General features: G+C 36.5%; 1 protein-coding gene across 1 annotated transcript in view; it reads right to left on the bottom strand.

Moving 5' to 3' along the window:
- Window positions 1-14,339, bottom strand: part of LOC150098313 (uncharacterized) — a 571,066-nt gene that overhangs the window by 399,125 nt on the left and 157,602 nt on the right. The window contains exon 9 of the mRNA XM_090405143.1: window positions 12,805-12,876. Within this exon, the coding sequence (XP_090261269.1) occupies window positions 12,805-12,876 (72 nt within the window). The remainder of the gene's footprint in view (window positions 1-12,804; window positions 12,877-14,339) is intronic.

Raw genomic sequence — 14,339 nt, forward strand, 5'->3', positions numbered from 1 at the left:
TCTTATGAAGTGGCACAATCTTGCCCTCCTTCCACTCCTTTGCAAGTCGACCCAGTTCAAGAATCATCTTAAAAATATGTCAAGACATGTGGCAACTCCCTGGCACTTTCCTTCAGAATATTTGGTGAAATATTATCAAGTCTGACAGCCACATTAAAATCAAGTTTGCTCAGTTCCCCATACACCTCTTGCTCACCTACAAGTCAATCTCTCCTCCCCATCATCAACTGCTCTCAATTTCTCCATGATGTCCCATTCACAAGAATCAAAGACCTTTACGAACTGCTCATTAAGTATGTCCACAATATCTTATGCATTAGTTGTCCTTATACCATTTTCTCTAATCAATGATATCTTTCCATAATCATTCTTTTTTTTTTTTTTTGCTGGCTACATATCAAAAGAACTCCCTAGGATTTTTTTTGGCTTCATTAGTTAACTGCTGCTCATACTTTACTTTTTCAACCCTTACCAACCAAGTCACCCTCTTTGACTGGTCTTTGTAATCCTCATGGAATTGGTTATTACCACTTCTCTTATGCTACCTCTATAATGTCTTTTTTTCTGTATTGCATGCTTAATCTCTTCATTCAACCATTTTATATCTACCTTATTTAAACTTCTGACCCTTGGAATACATTTAGGCATTGCTTCTACTAGATAGTTCTTGAATATCCTCTAAGCTGCACTGATCTCTTTTCCAGCTAACTCCTCATTCCATGCTACAAGTGCAAGCTGTCTCCTGAAGTCTTCATAATCACCAGCCTTTTAGTTCCATGTATACCTTTTTCTCACAGAGGTCCTGCCACTGCTGGCAACCATCCAGGTAATCACTTCATGGTCACTCTCATCAAATGGATGGTGATTTGACACGTAATTTATAATTACATCCTCTGATAAGATGATCAAATCCAAGACCCTCAATCCTCGTGTGCCCTCTGTTACATACTGTCTGAGACTGATGTCACTCAAAAACTCAACAAAATAATTTTCTTTATTTCCAGTTGCTATCTCATCCTCCCAGTCTATATTGCCATAGTTAAAATCACCCATAATAATCACCCTTTTCTTATTTGCTTGTCTAATTTGATTATACATTTAATAGTCACTACCATTCACATTACATGGTCTATAACAACATCCAACTAAGTATTTCATTCTATTCACCTCTATCTCACACCATACAACCTCAAAACCACTAGCACTATTTCCCTGTTGCATCTATACTTCGTATGGACTTAATTCTTTCTCTATCATCAATAGCACTCCCCTTCCCCCTTTTTACCCTTTCTATCCTCATGAAACACATCATACCCTTCCACCTCTATACTTGTCAGGATATCATCCTCATCCAACCATGTCTCACTTATTCCAACAATTTTTTGGGTGAACAGACGCGATTAATGCAACCATTTCATTAACCTTGTTTCTTGCACTTCTAGTATTTGTATACAAACAGAGCAGCTTATTCCTGTTTCTATAGTTAGTTCCACTGACACCACTTATTTGATGTGACTTCTCCATGCTTAACTCGAGCCATTTCTTTTTCTCCTTATTCATCTTCGAACCTTCTTCAGATCCAACTGTTTTCCCTTAATCCCAGGTCATCCCCTTTTGCATAGGAGGGTGGTCTGGAAAGTTCTCAGCCTCAACCATAGATGGCAACACTATCGGCAAGTTTTTTTTTTTTTAAGTTGATACATCTGTCATAATCATCCATGTGAAATTGCAATTCATACTATCAAGTAGTTTGTCTTAAGCAAAAGTGTTGTCTGTATCCCTTGAAATGGATAAAATTGAGTATCATGCAGTTATAAATTTCTTTTTAAAAGAAGGTTTAACACCAAAAGAAATTCATTCCAAGTTCATAAAATTTTATGGGCACTCTTCTCGTTATTTTTTGACAATTAAGAAATAGGCTGCCAAGTTCAAACATGACTGTACCTGCCTTGAAGATGTTCCACGTGAAAGACATCCAAAAAGTGAACAACACAAGAAATCGTTGATCAAGTGCATGATATGGTATTGGATGACCAATGATTCAAAGTGAGTGAAATTGCTGGGACTATAGGCATTTCAAAAGAACGTATAGGATGTATTTTGTATGAAAAAGCATGTGAAAAAGCTTTGCACAAGATGGGTGCAGATCAAAAATGCACTCACATGAAATCTCTGGACAGATCTTGGAGCATTTTAACAAGAATAAAAGTGATTTTGTGCATCGATTTATTACTGTGGATGAGACTTGGATTCAACATTACATACCAGAACCAAAAGCAGTCAAAACTGTGGACAGAAGCCAGTTTTTCAGTGCCAAAGAAGACAAATTCGGTTACATCAGGAAAGGTCAAGGCATTGGTGTTTTGGGATGCTAAAGGCATTTTGTTTATTAATTATTTTGAAAAGGGTAAAACAATAACTGGGGAAATTATTCTGATCTTTTAACCATACTAGATGAAAAAATTTGTGAGAAAAGACCCAGTTTGCAGAAGAAAAAAATCATCTTTCATTAGGACAATGCGCCTGCCCACAAAGGTGTTTTGGCAATGGGAAAATTAAGGAATCTGCACTATGAATTGTTGGAACATCCACCTTATTCCCCAGATTTGGCTACCTCTGACTTCTATCTCTTCTCAAAACTAAAACTCTTTATCGTTGGTCAGCTTTTTATTATTATTGCTATTATTCAGGCCTCCATGGAGTTAAAAGACTCATCGTGGGAGGTCCTTCCTAAGAAACACAAAGTCTATCAAGACTCATCGAGGGGAGGTCTCCCCTAAGAAACACAGTCTATCATACTACTCCTTAAACTCATTGACCGTTCTCGCTCCCACCACTCCATCAGGCAATGCATTCCACGGTTCAACCATCCTCCACACAAAAAACCCACTCCTTACCCTCTTGCTCACAGGTTCCTTTCATAACTTCCAGGGATGGCCTCTTGTCATCACTCCTTCCCGCTGTTCAACCAAGCGAAAGAACTCCCCAGTGTCAACCCTGTAACTACCTCTCAACAGTTTAAAAGTCTCAATAATATCACCTCTCCTTCTTCTTCTATCCACCAAACTCTACAGTCCACATTCCTTCAGCCGATCCTCATAACTATCATTGTACAGTCCTGAAACCATCTTTGTTATCCGCCTTTGTACCCTTTCCACAGTTAATTTATCCCCTTCGAATACTGGGGACCAGATCTGAGAACAATAGTCTAAGTGTGCTCTGATCAGGGTCTTATACAACAGAATGATAACTTTACTTAAATTAAGGGGATATTAAATCCCACATAGTTTTAAAACCGAATAAGAAACTCAAAGATAGGAATCAGAGAGTTTCTTGCCGAATATAGTAAACTATAAAGTATCGGCGACACGAGCATTAGCAAATGCAAGTGATCCTAGTACGTAGTACAATACCGGACGACTCGTTGCAAAGGTGGGGGAAGTTCAGATCGCTATTCTTAGGTATTTTCCATAATGTAAAAACACATTTCCTAGGAAATGTATGCTGTTATTACATTATGGAGGGAGGTCACTACCCAGACCGGTTTCAGCCTTTTTTGAGGCTTCATCAGTGAGTAGCTAGACCTAATACCAAAGTGTATAGCGAAAAGAACTTATATACTCTGCGAACGAGTGTTTTTACATTATGGAAAATACCTAAGAATAGCGATCTGAACTTCCCCCACCTTTGCAACGAGTCGTCCGGTATTGTACTACGTACTAGGATCACTTGCATTTGCTAACGCTAGTGTCGCCGATACTTTATAGTTTACTATATTCGGCAAGAAACTCTCTGATTCCTATCTTTGAGTTTCTTATTCGGTTTTAAAGCTATGTGGGATTTAATATCCCCTTAATTTAAGTAATGTTTTCATTGCCGAAATGAAGCTTATTAGCTCTTTATATTTAAGTAACTTAATGGTTGCACCTGTTTGGATAACTCATTCGCAGAGTATATAAGTTTTTTTCGCTATACACTTTGGTATTAGGTCTAGCTACTCACTGATGAAGCCTCAAAAAAGGCTGAAACCGGTCTGGGTAGTGACCTCCCTCCATAATGTAATAACAGTGTACATTTCCTAGGAAATGTGTTTTTACATTATGGAAAATACCTAAGAATAGCGATCTGAACTTCCCCCACCTTTGCAACGAGTCGTCCGGTATTGTACTACGTACTAGGATCACTTGCATTTGCTAATGCTAGTATCGCCGATACTTTATAGTTTAGTATATTCGGCAAGAAACTTTCTGATTCCTATCTTTGAGTTTCTTATTCGGTTTTAAAACTATGTGGGATTTAATATCCCCTTAATTTAAGTAATGTTTTCATTGCCGAAATTAAGCTTATTAGCTCTTTATATTTAAGAATGATAACTGTTTTATCTCTGCAGGTCCACATCCTTCCCATTATTACAGCAATCCTCTGTGTTACCTTCACCATCTTTGCAATATGTCCCATAAATTTCAGGTTTCTATCAATCATCAACCCCAGATCTCTTGTCTCCCCTACTTCCTCCAGCATAACTCCTCCCATAGAGTATGCAGTGTCCCATCGATGTTTCCCAAACCTCAAGACCTTACATTTTGCTGCATTAAACCGACAACCCCATTCATTTGCCCATCTATCTAGCTTATTCAAATCCTTTTGTAGGGCTGCCGCATCTGCACTATTACTAATAACCCTTCCCAGCTTCGCATCATCTGCAAACAACTTTTTCTTTGAATGAAGAGGTGATTGCAGCTGTAGATTGCAGATCTTACTGAGAACCACTACAGGGACGGGATAATGGCACTGGAGCATCGCTAAAATAAATGTATTAGTCTTAAGGAATATATTTTGAAAATTTATGGAGACAACTACCGTGTTATAGAGTAAAACTTTAATTAAATATACACCAAAATCAAGCATACACAATATATACAGAGAAACAAGATGCACTACAATCTACTTGGTTTGCTAAAGTTACTGACCAACCATTACTACAATTAGTGGCCTGACCTCTGAGCCTCAGAGCCTGTGTAGCTCAGTAGAAGTGGCGTTTGCAATCTACGGCGCTTGACCGCACGAAGAAAGGATTTGGTAGTTCAAATCTAGTCACTGACTAGAAGAAATTCTTCTAAGCCTTTTTTCGACCGGTTCCCGAGTTAGTCCATCTCTGGCACGGGCTAGCGGGTTTTTTTCTCCCGGAAACTCGGGTTTTTCGTCCCGTAAACTCAAGAAAATCGACCGTCGAACCCACACTATTTTCAGACATTAAAAATATTGTGTTAGGGTTAGGGACCACGAGATGGAGGCACTAGCTTGCCGCCTTCTTCACTGCATACCGATGAATCACTGATAGCCTTGGGCCAGCTATCTCTCTGATTGGCTACCAGTGGAGATTGAACTGCCCACTCAGTCTCCAAATGTTAGATAGGGTAAACAGCCTCACCTACTCCCTATATGGGAACAAATAGGCGTTAGCTGATTTTTTTTTTTTTTTTGATGCTAGAGTCTTATTATTATTATTATCGATTTAAGTTCTCCAGCCCTTTTAAATATATATATATATATATATATACATATATATATTTAAAAACAAAACTGCAATTATGCATATAAATTTCAACCAATTGGTATGGAATAGTTTCCTAAAGTCCTCAAGTATGCTAGATACTAAGTGGGCTGAATATGTGCTATCCAAATTCTTGGAATTTTTATGCCTCCATTACTGTTGAGTTTAGGGTAGTTAATTAGAATTTCACAGGCTTCTTTAAATTTTCTTTCATATACCAGGTTTTTCTATGATGTAAAGAGCAGGTACTTTTCCCAATCAATTTGGTGTAGGATGTTGAGAGTGTGATCTGAGAGGCCTGTTTCATCAAAACTGTTATATTTAATGGGTCTTTTCTGTTCTTTTTTACGTATAGAGATTGTACATCCAGTTTCACCAATATAAGCTAAGTTACAGGTGCAGTAGATGCAATAAATTCCAGGATGTGCCAATGGGATGAGAGGATCCTTAGAGGAGTTGAATATGTTTTTTTAATTTTATAGGTGGTTTAAAAGTGGCATTGAGATTATAATGGTATAGGATTCTATTGATTTTTTCTGATAACCCTTTAATGTATGGGATGGCAATGGTTTTACTGTAATCTATATTCTTGCTTGATGAAGTTTTATGAAGAACTTTATCATCATCATCATCATCATCAAATTCCTGCCATGTACCCTCAAGGGGTGTACAGGATATGACAGTACTACATGAAAAAATTACATCATTACTAACTTCCTATCTACAATTTTCCTCCAAATCAGTCTGTTACTTGTCAAGACTCCAACATTATCAGATCTTATATTTCTATCGTCTAAGGCACTTTGTAACATATCAATCCACCTATATCTTGGTCTTCCTCTGGGTCGTTTTCCTGCCAACCTGGCAGAGAACACTTGTTTTGCTAATCTTTCCTCTCCCATTCTATTTAAGTGACCATACCATCTGAGATTAGCTCTGCTAATGCATTCCTGGATACTGACAATGTCAAGTTCTTTCCTAATATCCTCATTTTTTTTATGACATTGCCATTGATGCCATCTGTTCACGCCTCTAATCTTTCTCAGGACTCTCATATCTGCGGTCTCTAGTCTTTGGTCAAGTGTTTTACTTCTGACCCAGCTCTCAGATCCATAAGTTAAAACTGGTTTGAACACAGTCTTGTATACAGCTAATTTAGTGTTCCGACTAATTTCTTTCTTATTCCATATGAATTTATTCAATTGACTTCCCACGATACCAGCTTTGCTGATTCTGTTGTCTATTTCTATATTTAGTTTACCATCTTCAGTAAAAATTGTGCCTAAGTAGCTGAAATGTTTTACTTGTTCCACAGGTTCTCCATTCACAACACAGTTGACATTTTCAATGATTCTGCCTATTTTCATTGTCTTTGTCTTTTTATTGCTGACTTTCATACCATTTCTATTACAACAGCTATTCAATTTAGTCAGAGAATCTTGCAGACTTGTAGCGGATTTATTTAGAAGTATAACATCATCCGCATAAAGCAAAGAGCTGACATTAACATCTCCAATTTTGATATCAGGTTTAATACCACATTCCTTCATAATGTGATCCATATAGATAATGAATAACAGAGGGGATAATGTACATCCTTGTCTCACACCAGATTTAACATTAAACCATCTTCCTGTACTTCCTTCAATTCTAACTGCTGACTCACAACTCAAATAAAGACTAAGTATTGCTTGATATAATGCCCCATTGACACCATATAACTGAAGCGTATTGAATAGCTTCTCTCTTGGCACCTTGTCATATGCCTTTTCCAAATCGACAAAACTTAAATACAGATCTTTGTTATATTCCCATGCTTTCTCGACTATTTGTCGTAAAGTGAAGATCTGATCCTGACAGCCTCTATTTGGCCTGAATCCAGCTTGTTCTTCACCAAGCTTTTCTTCCACAATTCTTCTCAACCGTTTCTCAAGTATACTTGCATAGATCTTGCCAGGAACACTCAGTAGGGAAATACCTCTGTAATTCTCACATTCAGTTTTATTTCCCTTTTTATATATGGGTACTATGAGAGCTCTACTCCAATCATCGGGAATTCGTCCCTCTGTCCAGGCTTTCTGAACTATGCAGTGCAGCCACTGTAAGACTCTTATACCACCATACTTCAGCATTTCTGGTCGAATATCATCTACTCCTGCTGCCTTTCCACATTTCCAACCTTTGATGGCTTTTTCTACTTCAAGTATGGATATGTATTCCTGACTGCATGCCTGGTCAGTGTTTTTTATCACTGTGCTGTCATCACTGCTTGTTTCATTTAGCAGTTTTTCAAAGTAATTACTCCATACTTCAAGGATATCTTTTTCTCCTGTTTTCATTTCACCTTTATCATCTCTAATTCCTTTTACAGCACTCTTTCCTCCATTCCTAAGCTTCTTCAACAACCTCCAGAATATTTTGCCACCTTCTTGATATTTATTTTCTATATTCTTGCCAAAGTCCTCCCATGACTTTTGTTTAGCTAGTTTTACACACTGTTTAGCTTTCTTACATTTGTCTCTGTATTCTGTAAGAGTAAAAGCTGACTTATTTGCCAGGAACTTTTGATATGCTTTCTTCTTTTCTTTCACTGCCTCTTTAACTTCCTGTGTCCACCAGGGAGTTCTGATTTTTTTATCTTTGCACACAACTTCACCACATGCCTCTCTGGCAGAATCAATCAATCAATGTTTCCTTCAGAGTTTGCCACTGAATCTCCAAGGCTTGATTCCTGTTCTCAAACTCTTTCATTTTCTTTTCAATAATATTTCTGTATTTTAGTCTACAGTTTACATCTGAGAGCTGCTCAACTTTTATTCGCTTTAAAACTTTCTTACATGTTATTCTTTTCAATATGAAATTCAATTTTATCCTGCTCAAGACTAAATAGTGATCACTTCCAATTTCAAATCCTCTGTACACTCTGGTGTCCTGCACCAGGGAGAAAACATCACTATCAACAATAACATAGTCAATGAGACTTTTCTTATTCCTAGCCTCTTCTCTCCATGTGAATTTGTGCACATTTTTATGTTGGAACATGGTGTTAGTAATAACCAGTCCATGTCCTGAGCAGAAATCCAACAGATATTTGCCATTATTATTAGCTTTGCTCTTTTCTCCAAATTTTCCCAAAATATTTTTGTATGTCTCACAATCATTTCCTACTCTACTATTTAGATCCCCAACAAGGACCAACTTTTCCTTTTTCATTGTGTCAGTTGCTTTTTCTAAAGCCTCAAAAAATTCCTCCACTTCTACCTTAGTAGAACCTTCTGTGGGACCATAGGCACAAATAAGTCTCATTGTCCAGTTCCCCATTCTCATATTTGCCCACATTACTCTACTTGAGACTGACTGCCATTCAAGAAGATTAGCCTCGTATTTTGTGTTGAATACTATGGCTACTCCTTCTTTTCCTTGATTGTTATTGCCTGAATATAACATTTTGTACTTATTGCTCAGAAAGATCTCACCAGTTTTGGTCTTTTTTGTTTCAGTCACCCCTATTATGTCGATCTGGTACTTATCTAATTCCTCAGCTAGCTCCATTTCTTTGCCATTCAGGCTTCTTACATTGATAGTACCGATCTTTAACTCTGGTGATGTTGAGTTGGGTTTTGTTTTCAGATTTGTTCCAGTAGCTGACTTTTCGCTGTTCGCCCTGGTTCCCTGGCGAAAACAACGGGGGCCTTGTTTAACCGGGCGACGCCCCAGCCGGCATGAAATTTTGTCATGTTGTACCATCATTTTTTATTTTGGTTTAACCAATAAGAATACAATTTGGTCGGCTAAATCCCAAATTGCCAGCCCATCCTCGTTCGTTCAGTATCAAAGTAGATACCCAACAGGGTGCACCACGAGAAGGTGAGGATTGGACATTAGGTCAGAAGCCCTGGTCGGTTCTCCGCATTCCTTTAAAGGCTATGTGGAGGTCTCCTCTCAGTTATACAGCTTTGACCCTTAAGCACCCCTTGAAGAACTTTATTAATAATATTTTTGTAATATCCATTATTTATAAATGTGTTGCTAATAATTTTTAATTCTTGTTTAAGAGCTTGTTGATTAGAACAAATTGTTATAGCTCTGTTTTTAAGGGTGTTAATGACTCCAATCGCACCCACCGCAAGAATTTGGAGTCATTAAGAAAATTAAGAAAGAAAATTTAAAGAAGCCTGTGAAATTCTGATTAACCACCCTAATCTCAACAATAATGGTGGCATAAAAATTCCAAGAATTTGGATAGCACATATTCAGCTCACTTAGTATCTAGCATACTTTAGGATTTTAGGAAACCATTCCATACCAATTGGTTGAAATTTATATATATAATCACTTTTTTTTTTTAAATATATATATATAGATATAAACTTGTTGCTCTCCAGCCCAACTCTTAGTTTTGTAACCTAATAAATAATAATAATAAGACTCTAGCTTTGATGTAGTAAAGGATTTTTTTTTCCACCAGAGGTCAGGCCAATAATTGTAGTAACAGCTGGTCAGTAACTTTAGCAAACCATGTACATAGTAGTGCAGCTTGTTTCTCTGGATATATTGTGTATGCTCCAGAGGATGACCTTGATATGAAGGTCGAAACGTTGAGTGTTGATTTTGTTATATTTAGTTTAATATATGGTTTATATTAAATTAAAGTTTTACTCTATAACATGGTAGTTGTCTTCATAATTATTCAAAATGTATTCCGATCACCGTGTAAGCATGAAAGAAAGGATAGTCTTAAAGAAGATTATGTTGAAAAATAAAAATAATTTTGAAATTATAAATTTTAAAATTATTAACTTTTTCAATCACAACCACCTTTTCAATCTCTTCTGTTCTTCCACGTTGCTTACCACCTGATCAGATTCATTCTCTGCACTCAATTCTCTACCTTCCAGCAGCAGTCTCACCTAGTGACTCACTCCAAAACCACTCAAATGCAGTCCATAGTTCCTATACAGTTCCCACATTAACAAACTGCACTCCTTTATCTTCACACATTTTGGCTAACATATCATTCATAATCTTTGCTCTCCGCCTCATCTCACCACTGTCATACCTGGACAACACGCATACTACCTTTCCTATCACACTATTCTCTTTTATCCATCTTAACAACCTTCTGATATTCAATCTGATGTGTTCTTTGTTTGCAGTCAAGTCATTTGTACCTATTATACAATTATCAACTCTTTTGCTTGTTTACTTCTCATATCTAATGCCTCAATAACTCTACTCATTCTACCTTCAGTAAAACATACTTTATGCATCCTCTCGTCCAGGACACCTTTAATAATTGAATCATCATACAGCGCCACTCGTGAGTCTTTCATTACCTTTTTTATACCAACATTATTTGTTTTCATTATTTTCACTCTTCCATACATATCTCGAATTCTCTTATCTTCATTCCTCATCCATTTCATCTCTTTCCTTATCTTACCCAACTCAACCTTCGAATCTTGTGTCGCATTTTCATTGCCATTCATTCTTTCGAATTTTTGAACTTTAGAACCTTGCATCACACTTCTGCTCTCATTCATTCTTTTGAATGTTCATACTTTCGAACCTTGCCTCACACTTTCGCTCTCATCGATTCTTTAGAATTTTTAAACTTTCGAACCTTGCATCGTACATGTTTGTTCGCAGACAATAATAATACTTAGCTTTTCTGAATCTGTTCCCAATGGTCTGGCATCAAGTAACCCTCTAGCAGAAATTATATTTACAAGTTTGACAAGAAATTATATTAGCGTTATCTTCATGCCAACCTGGCTGAATGAGCAGAAAGCATACTTGCTCTCCAACAAACAGTTTGTGGGTCTAATACCACCATGAACATGGATGTTTGTGAATGTCTTAAGATGGCAGAGTGTATTTCATTGCCTGATGTGAAACCACTGTCCTGTTTAATGGCATGAAGTGGATTGAAAAATTACACATTTTGTCTCCAGATCAGAGTTTGTGGATTATCTAACCTTATGCCACAGTACATTTAATACAAATATATTATGCACTGCAAGTTTGCAACCTTTCATGGGCAGCATTCACATTAAAAAAAAAAAAAACAGATACAGCTTCCAAAGAACTGTTCTGGGTAGTGGCTCCCACCAAAAAGCATGGCAATGTACACACACACCAGAGAAAGGAATGTGTTGGGCATTATGGGATACATGGTAATGATATCAAGTCAACTGCACTACATACACACGAAGCCAGTTATGAAAATATCTAACTTGCAAACTTTGTTTGCTTATGTTTGAAGGAAAAAAAGAATATACTATATTTGCCGGCATGCGAGATGCACTTTTTTTCTTTGAAAATAGGTCTGAAAGACAGGGTGCATCTTATACGCCGGTACTCAGTTTTTTATTACTTTCATTTCTGGAAATTTTCTCTGTTCCGAGTTACGTGATTTCTTTCTAGCTTCCTTGCGATGTGTGAGAGCATCTCAGTTACATAGAGTTCAGTGGATGTGCATGCGCTGTCATTGCCATTTCTGTTCGTTTAAACTTTCCAATTGTTGGCGCAGTTGCTGTTAATGGTGATAAATTTCTGCCGTTAAATTTTCTCTAAATTTCTTGGCAAATCATGGATGAAAAACGTCAGCATTGTTGCAGTATTGTATACAAGCTACGTGTGATTGTGTATGCTAAAGAACATGGAAACAGGACTGCAGAGAGGCATTTCGGCCACCCCCAACTCAGAAAATGATAAGAACTTGATGGAATCAGGAAGAGGATCTAAAAAATCTTTTTTCCTAAAAAATGCGTACAAAAAAAAGGGGTGCATCTTATAGGCTGGTGCGTCTTATACGCCGGCAAATACGGTAATTACTTTTTTAAGAAAAAAAAAGTATATAATTACTTGTCAAGTATAATAGTTTCTGAGCATATTAGGCTTTGAGATCAGATTATATGTTAGTGATGTGTACAGAGACAGTCTTTCAATGATGTGGCATGCATTACCATTCCAGTGCTAGTGTTTATGCTATTGTTGTATAATGTCTTTGAGATCTCTTTTTGTATAGTACAAACACTGATGTGGAAAGCAGTTTTACTACTCAGAAATGGTCACAAAACCTTATGAGATTGTAAAGCCCTTCCTTCTCAAAACATAAATTCGACAAAGAAACTACCAATAAGTACAATTATTTCTGTATATTTCAAACTATGTATTTTAATTGTAACATTAAGATAAATTAAAGGCATAAAATTGAAGAAAAATAATAAAATAAACTGAACATATACCATGTGCTGACTAAGCATTTGTCTAAGTCCTTCAGTGTTATCTGGCCCTTTAATCTCTCCTTGACGTTGATACTAAATATAACAGAAAAAGATTTATTACAGGCTTTTTTTTTTAGACAATCATGTTTTTAAAAATTTAACTATAGTCATTAATTTTAATTTTTAAAGCATACACAATATATCTTATTTGATAACTTACTTTAAAGTATTATAATGAATAAAATTCAAGCAGCTTATATATGTCAAACTATAAAATGAAACACAAATATTATTAAAAAAAAAACCAAGAACTGCTAAATTTTAAAGATCCAATGGCAAAATCTGAAGAAACCAACGAGCGAGTAAGCCAATAAAGCCTGTGATGAAAATGAATACAAAGAAAGATAAATCATAACTTTTTCAGGAAGTCGTGAAAGAAGTATTTATATTCAAAGTTTCTGGAATGTGAGTCAGTAGGTGCATAAAATGATGCAAAATAAAAAATTAAAAAAAAACTAAGTAGAAAAGTAGCAAAACAAAAGCCATGGGAACATTTCCAGAAGAATAAAGAAGTTAAATATTGAAAATACTTAGAAACAAAGAAAAGGGTGTTATTAATGAGACAAGAGATGACTTGTCTCATTAATATTCATAATTCATTTCATATCTCACAGGTCATTTGTACCAGCCATCACTACACTCTCAAGCAATGGATTCCATTCATTCACCACTTTGCATGAAAAAACTTGCTTCTTACTTCCTTACTTACCCCCCCCCCAAAAAAAAAGATATAATATGGATCCTCCCCATCTCCCAGAATTCTACAAAAAACCTCTTCCACATTAACCTGATAAAAATCATTTACAAGTTATATGTCTCTATCATAACTACTCACATCCTTCACCTATACATTAAACTATGCAAATTGCATTTTCATAACAGGATATATATCTGGAAAGGATATATCTGGAACTACAAGGCTGGTGATTATGAAAACTTAGAAGACAACTGTTGCTATAGCATGGAAAGTGGAGTTCAGTGGAAAGAAGATAGATACTGCTGGGCATTCATCTTGCGCTATTTAACAGAACAATGTCTGAGTGTATTCTATAAGTAACAAGGCTATACAAGGTCATACTAAAATGAATGAATGAAGAGATTACAAGTTAAATCTGGAAGAAGGTACTAAGAAGGCAACACAAGGTGATTGTTGGTAATACTCTAAATCAATTGCATGAAGAGTACAAAGAGCATGCCAGGAAGGTGACTTGGTTGGTAAAGAGTGAAAAAGTGCAGGGCGAGAAAAAATTAGCCAAGTAAGCTAAGAAAAATTCTAGTTCTTTCAATATGTGGCAAGTAGAGTAAAGAATTAGTATGGAAGAATGATCCTAGTTGATATTGGTCAATTGGTAACTGATGCAGCAGATATAGTTGAGGTATTTGATGAGCAGCTTATCAGTATATTTCATTCTCCTGAAAGCAGCATCGTAAAAAGCTGAAGTGTGGAAAGTATAGTGGAGGAGAGACTGATTGTGAATGAGCAGGAGATACATAAG

Source organism: Typopeltis vanoorti, chromosome 15 (assembly GCF_054136105.1).
Source record: "Typopeltis vanoorti isolate ZY-2024b chromosome 15, IOZ_Tvanoo_1.0, whole genome shotgun sequence".
Classification (NCBI taxonomy): domain Eukaryota; kingdom Metazoa; phylum Arthropoda; class Arachnida; order Uropygi; family Thelyphonidae; genus Typopeltis; species Typopeltis vanoorti.